The sequence below is a fragment of the Heterocephalus glaber genome, unplaced genomic scaffold, assembly GCF_053883595.1.
Source record: "Heterocephalus glaber isolate CG9 unplaced genomic scaffold, H.glaber_assembly_v1.0 deba00001687, whole genome shotgun sequence".
Lineage (NCBI taxonomy): Eukaryota > Metazoa > Chordata > Mammalia > Rodentia > Bathyergidae > Heterocephalus > Heterocephalus glaber.
The window spans coordinates 20737578-20750290 of NW_028258412.1; the positions used below are offsets into that span (position 1 = coordinate 20737578).

General features: G+C 51.6%; 1 protein-coding gene across 20 annotated transcripts in view; it reads right to left on the reverse strand.

The window, feature by feature from the left end:
* Cux2 (cut like homeobox 2) overlaps positions 1-12713 on the reverse strand; it is a 236897-nt gene that overhangs the window by 177989 nt on the left and 46195 nt on the right. For 3 of the 20 annotated variants that reach the window (XM_087198175.1, XM_087198173.1, XM_087198170.1), the window contains exon 1: positions 673-6598. The exons of 13 other annotated variants lie outside the window; for them this stretch is intronic. In XM_087198175.1, coding sequence (XP_087054301.1) covers positions 673-913 — 241 coding nt within the window. In that variant the 5' untranslated portion in view covers positions 914-6598. Of the gene's footprint in view, positions 1-672; positions 6601-12713 lie in introns of those variants that run through there. 4 more of the 20 variants (XM_087198174.1, XM_087198172.1, XM_087198176.1 and 1 more) reach the window with 3 other exon arrangements.

Below are 12713 nucleotides of genomic sequence, written 5' to 3' on the forward strand. Positions count from 1 at the left end.
CAGGGCTGACAAGGTTCCTGACAGCCAAGATACCCAGGGAGACCCAGCTGGGGGTTCCAGCACCAGGGAAGGAGGAGCATCACACATATGCTCACATGCAACGTGGTGTGCGTTCAGACAGCACTGCTCACACCTGGACATGCACTGCGTGCACACACTCAGCACACTCTCACACAACACTCACATGCAACGTGCATGCAACATCCATGCACTAGTTTCTCACAACACCCTCCCCATGCATGTTCACATGTACAAGCACACATTTAAATACACACACACTTACATATGCACACTCATATTCACAATGCACACCCTGACATGTACAAACACAGACACAGGATGGCTGCGTGCTCAGAGCCCCACAACTACATGCTCACGTGCCCCCAGACCCATGCTCATACCCACACACAGACAGGAGAGGACTCTCGGTAGCCTAGACCCACACTCAGCCACACCCTCACCCACCTCCTCAAGATGTACACAGGCAGACACTGAAACACACAATTGATGAACACACACAGGTGAAGATCCGCACCCAGTCTTGTAGGTGGATGACTCCCAAAGCCACAATGATCCAGAGAAAGACACGTGGAAAGCCACACGTGTCACACACACAGTGGGCTGGATGCACACACAGACACAAGGACACAGAGTCCCAGCTCCTGAACTCACCCTGGGCAGCTCCTGCCCTCCCAGAGAGGTCTGCGGCCCTCAGTAGTGTCCGCACTGGGCCCAGCCAGGCAGCCAGAGCCACTGCGAGGCTGTCAGCACACCACCGGCTCAAGAAAAGTGGATGTGCAAAAATAAAAATGAAAGGCTGGGATAAAGCCGTCCCTTCCCACAGGACTCTAGGCTGACGCAGGTTCTGCTCTGCAACAAACATTTCCATTCTAATTTTAAAAGACATTAGCATTACCTCTTTGGCTCTCGATCCAGCCAGACGGTACCTCGCCTCTCACGCTGCCCACCAGACACATTGGGCACTGAGGGGACACAGGCACTTACTTACACCATGGGCACTGGCTCAGTGACCTACTGGCCACTGAGGTCTGATTTTGCACCATTCCTGTGGGCCCTGGACTTAGCACCCGATAAAACAGTTAGGTGGCAGAGAGACATCCCCCACCTCCCCGCAAGATAGCATCTGGTATCTCAACCCAGCTAGGATCCCTGTGGATCCAGTTCTGCTTGCCACTGTGAGTGCCATGCACGAGGAAGGTGGCTTCCAGGTGGCAGGTCTGCCCCCAACAATCGGGGAACAGTGCGTGAACTGGGGCTCCATTCTTCACTCCCACCCGGCCTGCAACCCTGTCTCACCTTATAACTCCCAGCAGAACCCACCCTGGATTTCCAGACTTAGCAAGGGCTCAGGGGAGAAGGGAAACCACACGAGGTCGGGGAAAGCCAGGTGTGTCCGTAAGAGGTCCAAGGGCCCCAGGCACCAAAATGCTTCCCAGCCTCCAGCCTCAGCTCTTGCCCCACCCTGTGAAGCAGAGGTCTCAGAACCTCTGACTAGTGCCCTCTTCAAAGCCCACCTCTGACCTTTCCCAAGCTGTCTCTTCTTCCTTGAACACACTCTCCTGGCCACCCATCAGGTCTGCGCTTCCAAGTCACTACATGTCACGCTGCTGGGCGTCTTCGATCCCATGCTGAGTGGGCGACCCAATCCCTGCATCCACTGAGCTATGTAACACAGGTGCCTCCTCCAGGGAGCAGCCTCCTGCAGGAAGTGGCCTTCTCCAAGAAGCCTGCCCTCAGCTCTAGCTCAGGGGACAGCTCTTTTCAGGCTGGTTCTGTCTATCTTGTCTTGCTCCAGGTCTGTTCCTGCCTGGGAACTCCGGGGGCCAGGGAGCAGCCTGTGGGTCTGGTGAATGAATGAATAAGGGAATGGCTAGGTCGTGCCGGCCCAGGTCCCTTCCCTCTTGCATGGCTCTGGCTTTTTCTCCACTGGACTCGCACAGAAAAACCAGGAGAGGGAGACCTAGGCAAGTCCTGGTTAGAGAAAGGGAGGGTACAGAGGCTCCTTGTTCCTGTCTACAAGGCTCTGGGGCTGGGGGCACAGGACTCTCTGGCTATTCCCAACCATGAACACGACACTATATGGCCAAGGCGGGTGGAAGAGAGAAATGTCAGCAGATCGTTCCCAGCAGCCTCCATTCCTCCCCTGGAGTGGCCCTTTAAAATGGCCCCACATCAGCCCTCCCCTGGGGAGTCCCAGTGCTGTACTGGCTCAGGTCCCTGGTACACAGGCCTGGCTGAGAACAGTAGCTCCTCCTATCTCCCCACTCTGGTCTTCCCCCCAACCTCCTCTCCATTAGCCTGAAACCTTTTTGCAAAACACAAGGGCAAACCATCACTACTACCCCCAGCTTAAACCCTTTACAGCTCCCTGTAGTTCAGGAAATTAAGCCCCCAAGTCAACACCCTCAGCCTCGGAAAAGTCAAACTCTGTATGGAGGTACAAGGGGCCTTGCCTGACCTGACTTTCACCAAGCACTCCATTTTAACCTTGATCCTAATAAAATGACTCCCAATTCCCCAGACCGCAGGCTCTCACCCTCTGTGCCAGCGGCCATACCATTCCTGGTGTCTAACACTGTTTCCAGGTATAATACAGCACCCTGATTCCTGCTGGCAAACTTGTCTTTTGAGACCCTCTGAAATCTCTTTATAGTCCCTTCCCAGTTCCTGGCTCTGAGCACCTACCGAGGGTGGGACCCACTGCTGCAGAAAAATGTCAGCTTGTCCTCTCACCGGTGGTCTTCTCTCTCCAGTGAGCCCCTCGAGAGAAGCAGCCCATCGTATTTATTTAGGGGCTCCCCAGCTCTGGCCCAGGGTAGATACATTAACATATATTGGTTACTGCTGCTGCAGTTAATATAATTTTTAAGCTCCCTTTGCTGCTGGTGCCTTGCTCTCAGCTTAGTTTGTCTTTAATAAATAAAGCCAAAAAGAATGATCCAGGCTCCTTGGCTTCCTCCCCAGCACCCTGGGCTGCAGTCTGGAGCAGGGAGGGCTGGGGGACCAGCAGGTGGGCAATGAGGGGAAGCTGTGCCCCAGAAATGAAATAGGAAGCAGGGGGAGACGTAGGACCTGAGTATCTGAGACCCTCTTGCCCAGCACAGAACAGGGTTTTCACTGCAAGGCCACACCTGGTGGGTTCAGGGACACACACAGATCTGAGGGGTCCCCATCAGCCTTTTTAGAGCAGAGCCGTCATCAGAAGTCAGGACATTGGGGTTGGCATGAGAAGACAGCAGGAAGGAAGACCTGGGCCCTGCCAAAGTGTGGCCAAGACTCTACCTTTAGGATTTAGCACTTTTTAGTCAGAGAACAGGGACTCCCCCCGTGAGGCCAAGATCTTTGCTGCCCTCCAACTTCTGGCCAGGGCTCCCAGGGCAACTCCACATCCATTCAGAAAGCTACCCAGGGCTAAGCAGAGGAAAAGGACAGGCACTAGGAGTGTCATGAAGCCTTGGGCAAGCGACTTTGATTCTCTGAACCTGTTTCCTCATATGGAAAAGGAGCAAAGTCATAAGAGCTCCTGAGATGCCACACGGGGAGCACCTGGCTTGGGGCCTGGCCTCCCGCTCGGCTCCACGCACGGTGGCCCTTATGACAATGGTTTGAGTAAACTCCCTGGGTTCTAGGACAGCCCAGAGAGGACAAAGCGTCTTGCCTGGCAGTTAGGGAGCTTGAGACCAGGGCCCAGTTCTCCTCCCCTCACCCAGAAGTGCTCCATCTTGGGCCCCTGAGAGGTTTCAAGGACATGAACCAGGCTCCAGAGATGACAAGAGTTTGAGTGCTGAGCAACTCTCACTTCTCCCCGCTGGTGTGGTCTCAAGCACTGGCAGCCTGGGGCTGTGACTCATCCCTGAGTCACTCAGCTCAGGCTTGATCCCTCCTGCCCCCAGGGACCCTGGGCTCTGCGGGCCTAGGGCCCTTGCTGGAGGAAGCTCAGGCTGGCTCGGATGCTGGGCTCCAAGGCAGGTCACAGATGGCACCGAGCAGACCCACCAGAGCTGCCCGGATTTTGAGGGCTCATTCCAGGCCAGTTTGGGGCCAAGTGCTCAGACTCAGTGCTTCCTGACTGTGTGCAGTGCCAATGCGTACCCTATTATGGCTTCAAGATACGCTGGAGGGGGTGACAGTATCAAAGGCAGACAAAACGGACAGAGGCTGTGGGTTTCCTTTGGGTCAGGGAGAGTAAAAGAGGTGATGGTAATAAGCACAATACGGATAATAACAACTGTAATAATAACAGCCGTCACTCAGTGAACTCAGCGCCAGGCCTGGCCTCACCGAGTGCTCCCCTGGCACCCTCTCATGCCTACTCCAGCCCTTGAGGAAAGCAGCACTGTCATCTTTATTTTACAAGCTAGGAAGTTGAGATTTAACTGGTGAGATCATTTCCCCTTTTGCTCCATTTTACAGACCAAGAAACAAAACTCAAGAGAGGGCATGTCACTTGCCTCAGGACACACAGCAGGCAACAGATCTGATCTTCATGCTCTTCACTACTGCTATTCCCTCCCCGGGAAAACCCACAGCCAGTCGGCTGAGCCCCCTAGAACTGTCAGGGGCCATTTGGTACTGGGGAGACTGAGCCAAGGGTGAAGAGTCCCAGTGCTCATATGGCTGACCTTCTAAAAGGGGAAGGCAAAACATCGAAGCAGGTTCTATCACTCAAGGTGATGAGGACCACACAGGGGACTGGGGCCGGATTCCTCCTCCCAGAGACCAAGAGTGGGCAAGGCAGCTGCCAGGCTGCAAGACACGTCTAGTCCAACAGGCAAGACAGACATGCATCATTCCTATTGCTTAAAGGTGACTGGCACCAGAAGGCCGGGCCCTGCTGCAGCCAGGGTGTGCAGAGAAGATGCAGCCCTCGGCCCTGTCCCCACCATGCTCCACGCTCAGGCAATGGCAGAAGTTACTTACCTGGCAGGAAAGCCGGGTTCCGGGTGCGTCCCTGACCTCCCCCACCAGCTCCAGGTCCCTGACAACTTCTCCTGACCTTCGGCCACAAGGAGGTGGCTCGTGGCTGCTCGTGCAGGGCCCAGCCGCAGCCTCTGCCTCTCCTCCTTCATGCAGTTCTCGGCGGTATCGATTCTGCCACTGGATCGGCCAGGATAATTTTGCTTAGCTTCAAATACCTGGTTCTCATGAATCCCTCAGCCAGAAGGTTAGGAAGCTTCCTCCAGCACGCGGGGGAAAGATGAAGCCCACTTGTGGTTAATATTGTACTGTGCCCTGTCCGTCAAGCTGCTTGCCTGCTATTGAGAGTCCACCATGAGATACTTATTTAAACAGCCTCGCAAGGCTGCTGAAGAAAGTGCAGTTATGCATTTTCCCCTCCTTGCTGGCGAGAACGACTCTAGATAAACATCAATTCGCTCCTGCGGATCACAGTCACAGTAAATAAATTTTTCAGGAAGCTTGAGATCCGCACAAAGGCTCCGCCAAGCTCCCATTTCACACAACATCAATGTTTGGCCTCCAAGAAATAAAAGCTCTAAGGTGGCCGTCGCCAGGGCAAAATTATCAATTGTCAAGTCACTTTTAAAAGAGAAAGAAGATGAGCATTTCTGGGAGACAGTTCTTTCCGTGGCTTGAAAAATACATGGGAGATGGACAGTCGCTTTACCCATAAAGTCACCACTAGGACTTGCCCCTAAGTGCATGGATGTCTGTCCGCCACATTCTTGGCCTGGGACCTGCTGCCCTGGGGAGCTAGAGCAGCCAGCTCCAGCTGACTTCAGTGACTTCAGAGTCTCAGGCACTGGGTTATTTTTACTTTCTCAAAGTGGGGTTTTTTTCACTACTTTTAGAAGTGGCAGACAAGGCTTGTCTATTATAAAATATTTGTTGCAAACACACACACAGACACACACACTCAGTTGCTCGCCACCCCACACACAGTTCTCGTCTGTAAAAATCTCAAGTCACAGTGGTGCGAGGAACAGGAGATGAGAAAGCTGAGACCCCTCAAGGCAAGCGGGGTTTATGTAACTCTCCAGCCTCAGACTCAGCTGGATGCTACTGCAGCGGTTCTGCTGTTCGGGGAACCTGCAGTACAGGTCACTTCACGGGTGAGGAAACTGAGGCATGGAGGGGCCTAAGGCAGGCAGAAGTAGACTCGGTGCAACTGCATTTAGATCTCAGTTCTGCCACCTTCCTGCCACATGGCCTTGGCAGGTAACTTCAATCTTGGGCAGGTTTCCTGATCTGCAAAATGAAGTGACAGTGGTCTCCTCTCACAGGGTCCCTGCAAGATAAGCCTCTAAATTTGCATTTGTGGGTGTTAGTACTAAAGGGCTTAGAGCTTCCTACCCAATCATTGGCAGGACCGGAGCTGGATGGGAGCAGAAGAAGCACGCTTCATGGAGTCTCAGATCCAGCCAGGATTCTAGGCCTGTTACTGCCAGTCCTGGCACTTCCCTGAATCCCAGATTCTTTGTCCAGCGAGGGCATTTCTGGCATTAAAGTCCATGGCGATGTCTTCATGACCCACACAGGGAAAGTACTGCTGTCACCCCACTGTACAGAGAGGGAAACAGACTCAGGAGAAGCAATCCATCAGGACCCAGGAAACACTAGATGCCATGGATCCCCGCTCAAGCTTCTACTCCTCCCTCCCTCCCTCCCTCCCTCCCATCTGTAGGCAAGACCAAGTCTCAGTTGTTCAGTCAGCGACACATTTAGGATGAATAAGTGGAGCCCTTCTTCCTGCCCATGCTTGGAGCAGTTGTCCCCATGCCCTGGTTCTTCCCACAAAGCTCCAAACAAAGTTCTGAGTGGAAAGGACACACTTGCCCCCAGCACCTTCTAATGATGCTTGGCTTGGTGGAACTGTGGCCCCCCAAATTCACAACCATCCACAGCCTCAGAATGGTGACATGATTGGAACTAGGATATTTGCAGATTTCATCAGTTAAATTAAGGTGAGGTCATATGGGGTCAGAGGGGCCCCAAATTGAATAACCTTCATCATCATAAGAACAGACAATAAAGACGTTCACAGAGAGGGGTGACCAGGGAAGGACAAAGCAGAGATGGAGCAGTGCAGCTACAGGCAAGAAAAGGACAGCAGGCAGGATCTAGAGCTGGAGGAGGGAGGGGAAGGATGATTCTCCCTCGAGCCTTCAGGAGGAGACGGCCATACAGACCCCTTGACTTTGGACTTCCGGCTTCCAGATTCAGAAGAAGATAAATGTTGTCTTAAGTTCCCTAGCCTGTGGTAGTTGACAACAGCAGCCCTGAATATAAGGGTCTTCTTTCTTGTGGTACTGAGGATTGAACCTAGAGCCTTCACAAGGAGCTCCATTCTCCAGCTCTTTTTATTTTTCATTTTTGAGACAGGGTCTCTCTAAGTTGCTGAATACAAGGCTTTTCTATAAAAAATATGTAGAGCTGGGCATGGTGGTGCATGCCTATAATCCTAGCACTCTGGGAGGTTGAGGCAGGAGGATCAAAAATTCAAGCCCAGCCTGAACAACCTGGAGCCTTAGTGGGACCCTGTCTCAAAATAAAAAATAGGGCTCACTTCAGCAGCACGTATACTAAAACCAAACTACAAAGAAGCTTGGGATGTAGCTCAGTACAAAGGCTCTGGGTTCAATCCTCAGTACCACAAAAATAAATAAACAAGCAAACAAAAAAGTGCATGGATCCCAGGTGAGTTACCTGGGCTTTTGGAAGCTTCCAGATGGACTGGGGTGGAAAAAAATCACACCATCAGTTGGAAAACCAGGACAGGCGGTACAATCCCATACCCCTCAGTGGTCCCACTGCCTTTCTCCCTAGACTTGGAGGCCTGCACAGAGAGGAGCAGAAGCTTCAGGTTATTCTTGACTCTCACCAGGATGACACAAGCTGTCTCTTCCTGGCCTTCATGGAAAGGGCTCAGCTGAGTCAGGAAACCCACCTTGGCTGCTTTGGGGCTATGGATCTCATTGCCCTCCCCAAAGCCAACCTCCTTGGGTCACTTATTGCCAGTTGCCTCTGACACAGGCCATTGTCTCCACCAGGCACCACATCCAGAGTCCTGTCTCTGCTGGAACAGGCTCATGGATTTCTTGTGCCACCATCTGAGGTGGACTCTCCTGACCCCTTACACAGATGTGCAAACTGAGATTGAGTGGTTGAAGTCCCTTGCCCAAGATCCCCCTTAGCTAGGACCCGGCAAGGCCAGACACAAAGTTCAGCCTGTTGAGCTCCATCACCCGCACCCTTAACCTGAAAGGCCAAGGAGCCAGCAGGGAGCCCGCCACTCAGCAGGTCTCCATGATGGCTGTCTGTGCTTGCTTTGGACCCTGCTCGGAGACGGCAGTGTTCTCAGCTCCTCTCCTAACTCCAGCAGGAGAAGAGAGAGCACCCCAGACCAGGCTTTATGGTTGAAAAGAGGAGAAAAGAAGGTTGGCATCTCTGTTAGGCCAATCAAGTTGAGGTGCACTGGAAAACCCACTGGATGAAGAGGGGGAATTTGTGTCTGCAACGCCAAGGGCCTCATCCCCTGGGAATCCTTTGCATTGGGCCTGGGTTTTGCTGTTCACAGTGTGGCACTGGCTCAGGGCAGACAGCCTGTGACCCTCAGAGGTAAAGGATGTTTCTAGATGAGGAGAAGGAAGGGATCTCTCCCTCTGAGCAGCCCAGAACTCAAGACCAAAACCCCACTCACCCTAGATGTTCACTACCACTACTCTTTGTCCTCGTAGAGCTCCGTCAGTTCTATACCATAAATGTCCTGAATTCATCTGTTCTACCAAGTCTGTCCCCGACTCTGCTCTCCTCCATCTCCTCTGCTCTGCTCTCCCTACAGTGCTGCAGCAGCCTCCTCCCTGCCTTTGCGGCCTCCCCCTCACCTGGCAGCCAGAGGCCCCTTTCTCCCATGTAAATCCATCTGCATTTCTCTGTTCAAAATGAAACCCAGCTGGTGTGGTGGCGCATACCTATAATCTCAGCACTCAGAGGCTGAGACAGGAGGATCACTATGAGTTTTAGGCCAGGCTGAACTACACAACAAGATCTCATCTCAGGAAAAAAATAAAAATAAAACCCAAACTTCCTACCCAGGCATGACCCACCCCACGCCCCAAAAAAACTCCTCTAGCCTGCATTGGGCTGTTTCAACAAGACACCCAGGCCCAAGATGACTGGTTTTTGATTGTGCTTATATATTAATGCCCTGGTTACTATTGCCCCAAACCCCGTGCATCCTCTGAGCCTCTGCATGTTCCGTTCCTTTCCCCACCTCCCTCACCTGTCAGCTCCCAGTCCTTGTCACCTCTCAGATTAGTGTGGCCTCCTGTGACCACCATGCTGTGCAGCTCAGGAAACCACCAGCTGAGCAGAACTGGAAGCCAAACACAGGCACAGAGGTGGGAGGAGCCACAGGGGCCTTGGCTTTGCTCCTCTCTGCACACTGCACTGGGAGCCCAGGGTCTCGGCAGACAAACCAGAGTCCCACATTTTGGATGTTAGGCACTGCCAGAGGTCTTTGCTCCTACAATGTGCTGCACAGTGTTTTCTTATTTAATCTGTGTTATTGTTCTCATTTCTCAGATGAAGGAGCTAAAGCTTGGAGAGGAAAAGTCAAGTGTTCAAGGCCCCAGTCAAGGGATGTTCAGGGCAAACTCGCCCCCAGTGCAGCCAGACTGCCTGCTAAGAACCTGTGCCCTTGACCACTGTCACAGGGTGCGGATGCCCTGAGAAAAGCAGCTGTGAGAGACAAGTCAACGAAGTTGTGACCATCAGCTCAGGGTGCTAGAGCTGGGACGGCCAGTTCCTTCTCCTGTGCCTCAGCTTCCCCACCTGTGAAATGGGTATAACAACATCCACCATAGCACACCAATGTCCTTGCTTAGGGCAAAGGAAGTAGAGTGGGGAGAGGGCAGGGACTCAAGATCTGTGGCTCACCCAGGAACAGCCAGGTGCAAAGCCCAGGCCAACTATCAGCTCCCCGTCCCAAGAACTATCAGTCATTAAAGAAGAGGGGCCCAGCACATGGTCAGACAGCACATGATCATGGGTGACATGCCAGCATCCAAACCATGGGGGTTCTACACCACATGCGCCCAGGCACAAACTTGGGGTTTGAGCCTGATGCTCCCAGGCTGGAGTCCCATCTCCACCACTGGCCAGCTGCATGTCTTTAGGCAAGAACCTTAGCCTCTCTGAGTGTTTCCTTCTCTGTGACACTGCAGCCACATACTTCACACTGCTGTTAGGAAGACCTGAGGTAATGGAGCACATACCAGGGGTTCCTGCCATTGCAGTTTTGATATTTAATGAAGTACTTTTAGCCCTTCACTTTTATAATTGAACCTTTAATTTTCAGATAATCACAGATTTCACATGCAGCTACAACAAAGAAAACAGAGAGACCTCTTGGTACCACTTCAAAATGCTAGAGCACAATGTCACAGCCAGGGCATTGACACTGACACAATTGAGACACAGAAATTCCCATTATGATAAGGGTCCCTCATGGTGCCTTTTTTTTTTTGAGACAGGCTCAAGTTATGTGGTTCAGACTGGCCTCGAATCACAGCAATCCCCCTGCCTCAGCCTCCCGAGTGCTTCGATTACCAGGCATATGCCAGCACACCCAACACGGTGCCCTAAAACCACACTTATTTCCCTCCCTGTCCATCCTTACTCTGTTCTCCACTTCACTAACTTTGTTTTCCAAAAAATCCCATATAAATGGAATCAGTCTGTGAGTCCTTCGGTATTGGCTTTTTTCACTCAGCATCACCCGAGTTGCTTCATCCAAGTTGTTTGTGTGTTAATGGCTCATTCCTCTTTATCACTGAGCATTGTCCATGGCGTGGATGGATGTACCACAGCTTAGTCACTGGCTCAGGGAAGAACAGTGGCTTGCTTCTACTGTGTGGCTGTTATGCTGAAAACTGCTGAGGACATTCCTGTGCAGGTTTCTGTGTGAACTGAAGTCTTCATTTCTCTGGCATGCAGCCCTTTGTTCTTAAGCCCCTAAGGGCATGCAATTTCGTGCACTCAACAGATAGGGGCTGAGCACCTACTGTGTGCAGCACTGTTCCAGAAAGGAGGATATGAAAGTGAAGCCCTCCGCCCCCTCGGCTAGTACTGAATAATTGGACAGATGACTCATGGTGAAGCCTGGTCTACAGCAAGACACACAGAAACTGAAGGAGCTCACCAAGTAATGATCAAATTAGCAGCCACTCGGGTGAGCCAGATCAGAGGCTGGGCCTCTAAGTGCATTTTCTCAAGGAAAAGCATTGCTTTCTGGTTTAACACCCATGGCCTCCTGACAAGTGACCAGTCAGTGGGCCACGTAACTCCATGGCAACTTCTCATTCAGGGTGACTTCTTTAGGAAGTTCCTGGCTAGAGTGGAAAAATCCTGCAATGTTCCATTTTAAACAATGGGTAACTTTTCTTGAGTGCCTATCTTGTTTAGCATCACTCCAAGATTTTTACATCCAATGTCACTTTTAATCTTCATAAACCATAAACCATTCCCTGAGATAACTGCAGTCCTAGCCCCACTTGACAGAAGAGGAAACAAAGGTTCCAAGGAAGACAGAGCCAGGATTTGACCTTCAAGGACAGAGGGAGTCAATTCAATGGCCTAGAAGTGGAGTTCTCTTCCTCCCTTGCTCCACACCCATGTCTTTAAGGTCAAGTGTCTTTGTCTCTTGGACACAGCAGGCTTCATTAAAAGCCCTGGGCAGTGACTGTTTCCAATATAAATCAGACAGTTCCTCATTAACTATGAAAGATCTAAACGCTGATCACCTCAATCAATATGTTCTAAGCTCTCATCATTAAAATAAGAAATCATCAGGTCAGCTGAACACGTTTCCTTTGATCAAAATGTTTCCCCCCCAGATGCACCTGGGGCCACACAGTCCCAGGCACCAGGACCTCAGTGGTTTCTCCATCAAACTGTACCTTAAGTCTTGACCTCCTGAGCTCCACTGCTCTCGTGACACTACAAGCCCTAGACATGGCATAAAGGGAATATTAAACTTCCCATGTGGCCAATGTCTTTGGCAGGAATGGCAGCCATGCTTTTCCTCGATGACAGATTTGGTGGCTGGAGTGTATGTGTGTCTGTGGGGTGGGGGTCACTGTGGGCATTACTGAGGACTTTCTGCCACACTGCTTCAAGAGTAACTAGAAGGGCTCCTGGAATTATGCTATAGTGATCTGGCTGGACCCCAGGTCAGGAGGAGCCTCTGGTTTCTTTAAGGGCCGCATGAGTCCTGATTCCTGATCTCACACCATTCACAACATCTTCCAAACCAATCTTGGATTCAGAAAAGGTTCTCCATCAGCATTCACTGTTCAGACCCTTGCTGGAATGTGAGGGGACAGCAGGGAACAACAAGATCTCTCAGAACTTGAGCTCAGTGGGAGAGACAGACTGACCTGGAATACACAACCCATACTGATTACAATCTGAGGCAAACACCAGGGAGGGCACCAAGTGGTGCCAATATAAGAATAAGCGGGGAGGGTGTGTGTTAGCAAAAATGTTCGGAGGCAGAAACTGAAGGACCCAGCCAGGGGAGTAATCTGGGCACAGGAAATAGGAGGTGAGTATTTCAGAAACCAAAAACAGGCAAGAAATGTTACTGGGTTTATTTCCTTCCACTCTCCCTTTCACTCACCCAGTCCCATCCCCACTGGCTTCCACAATGTTCCTCAAACGTCTGGAACACA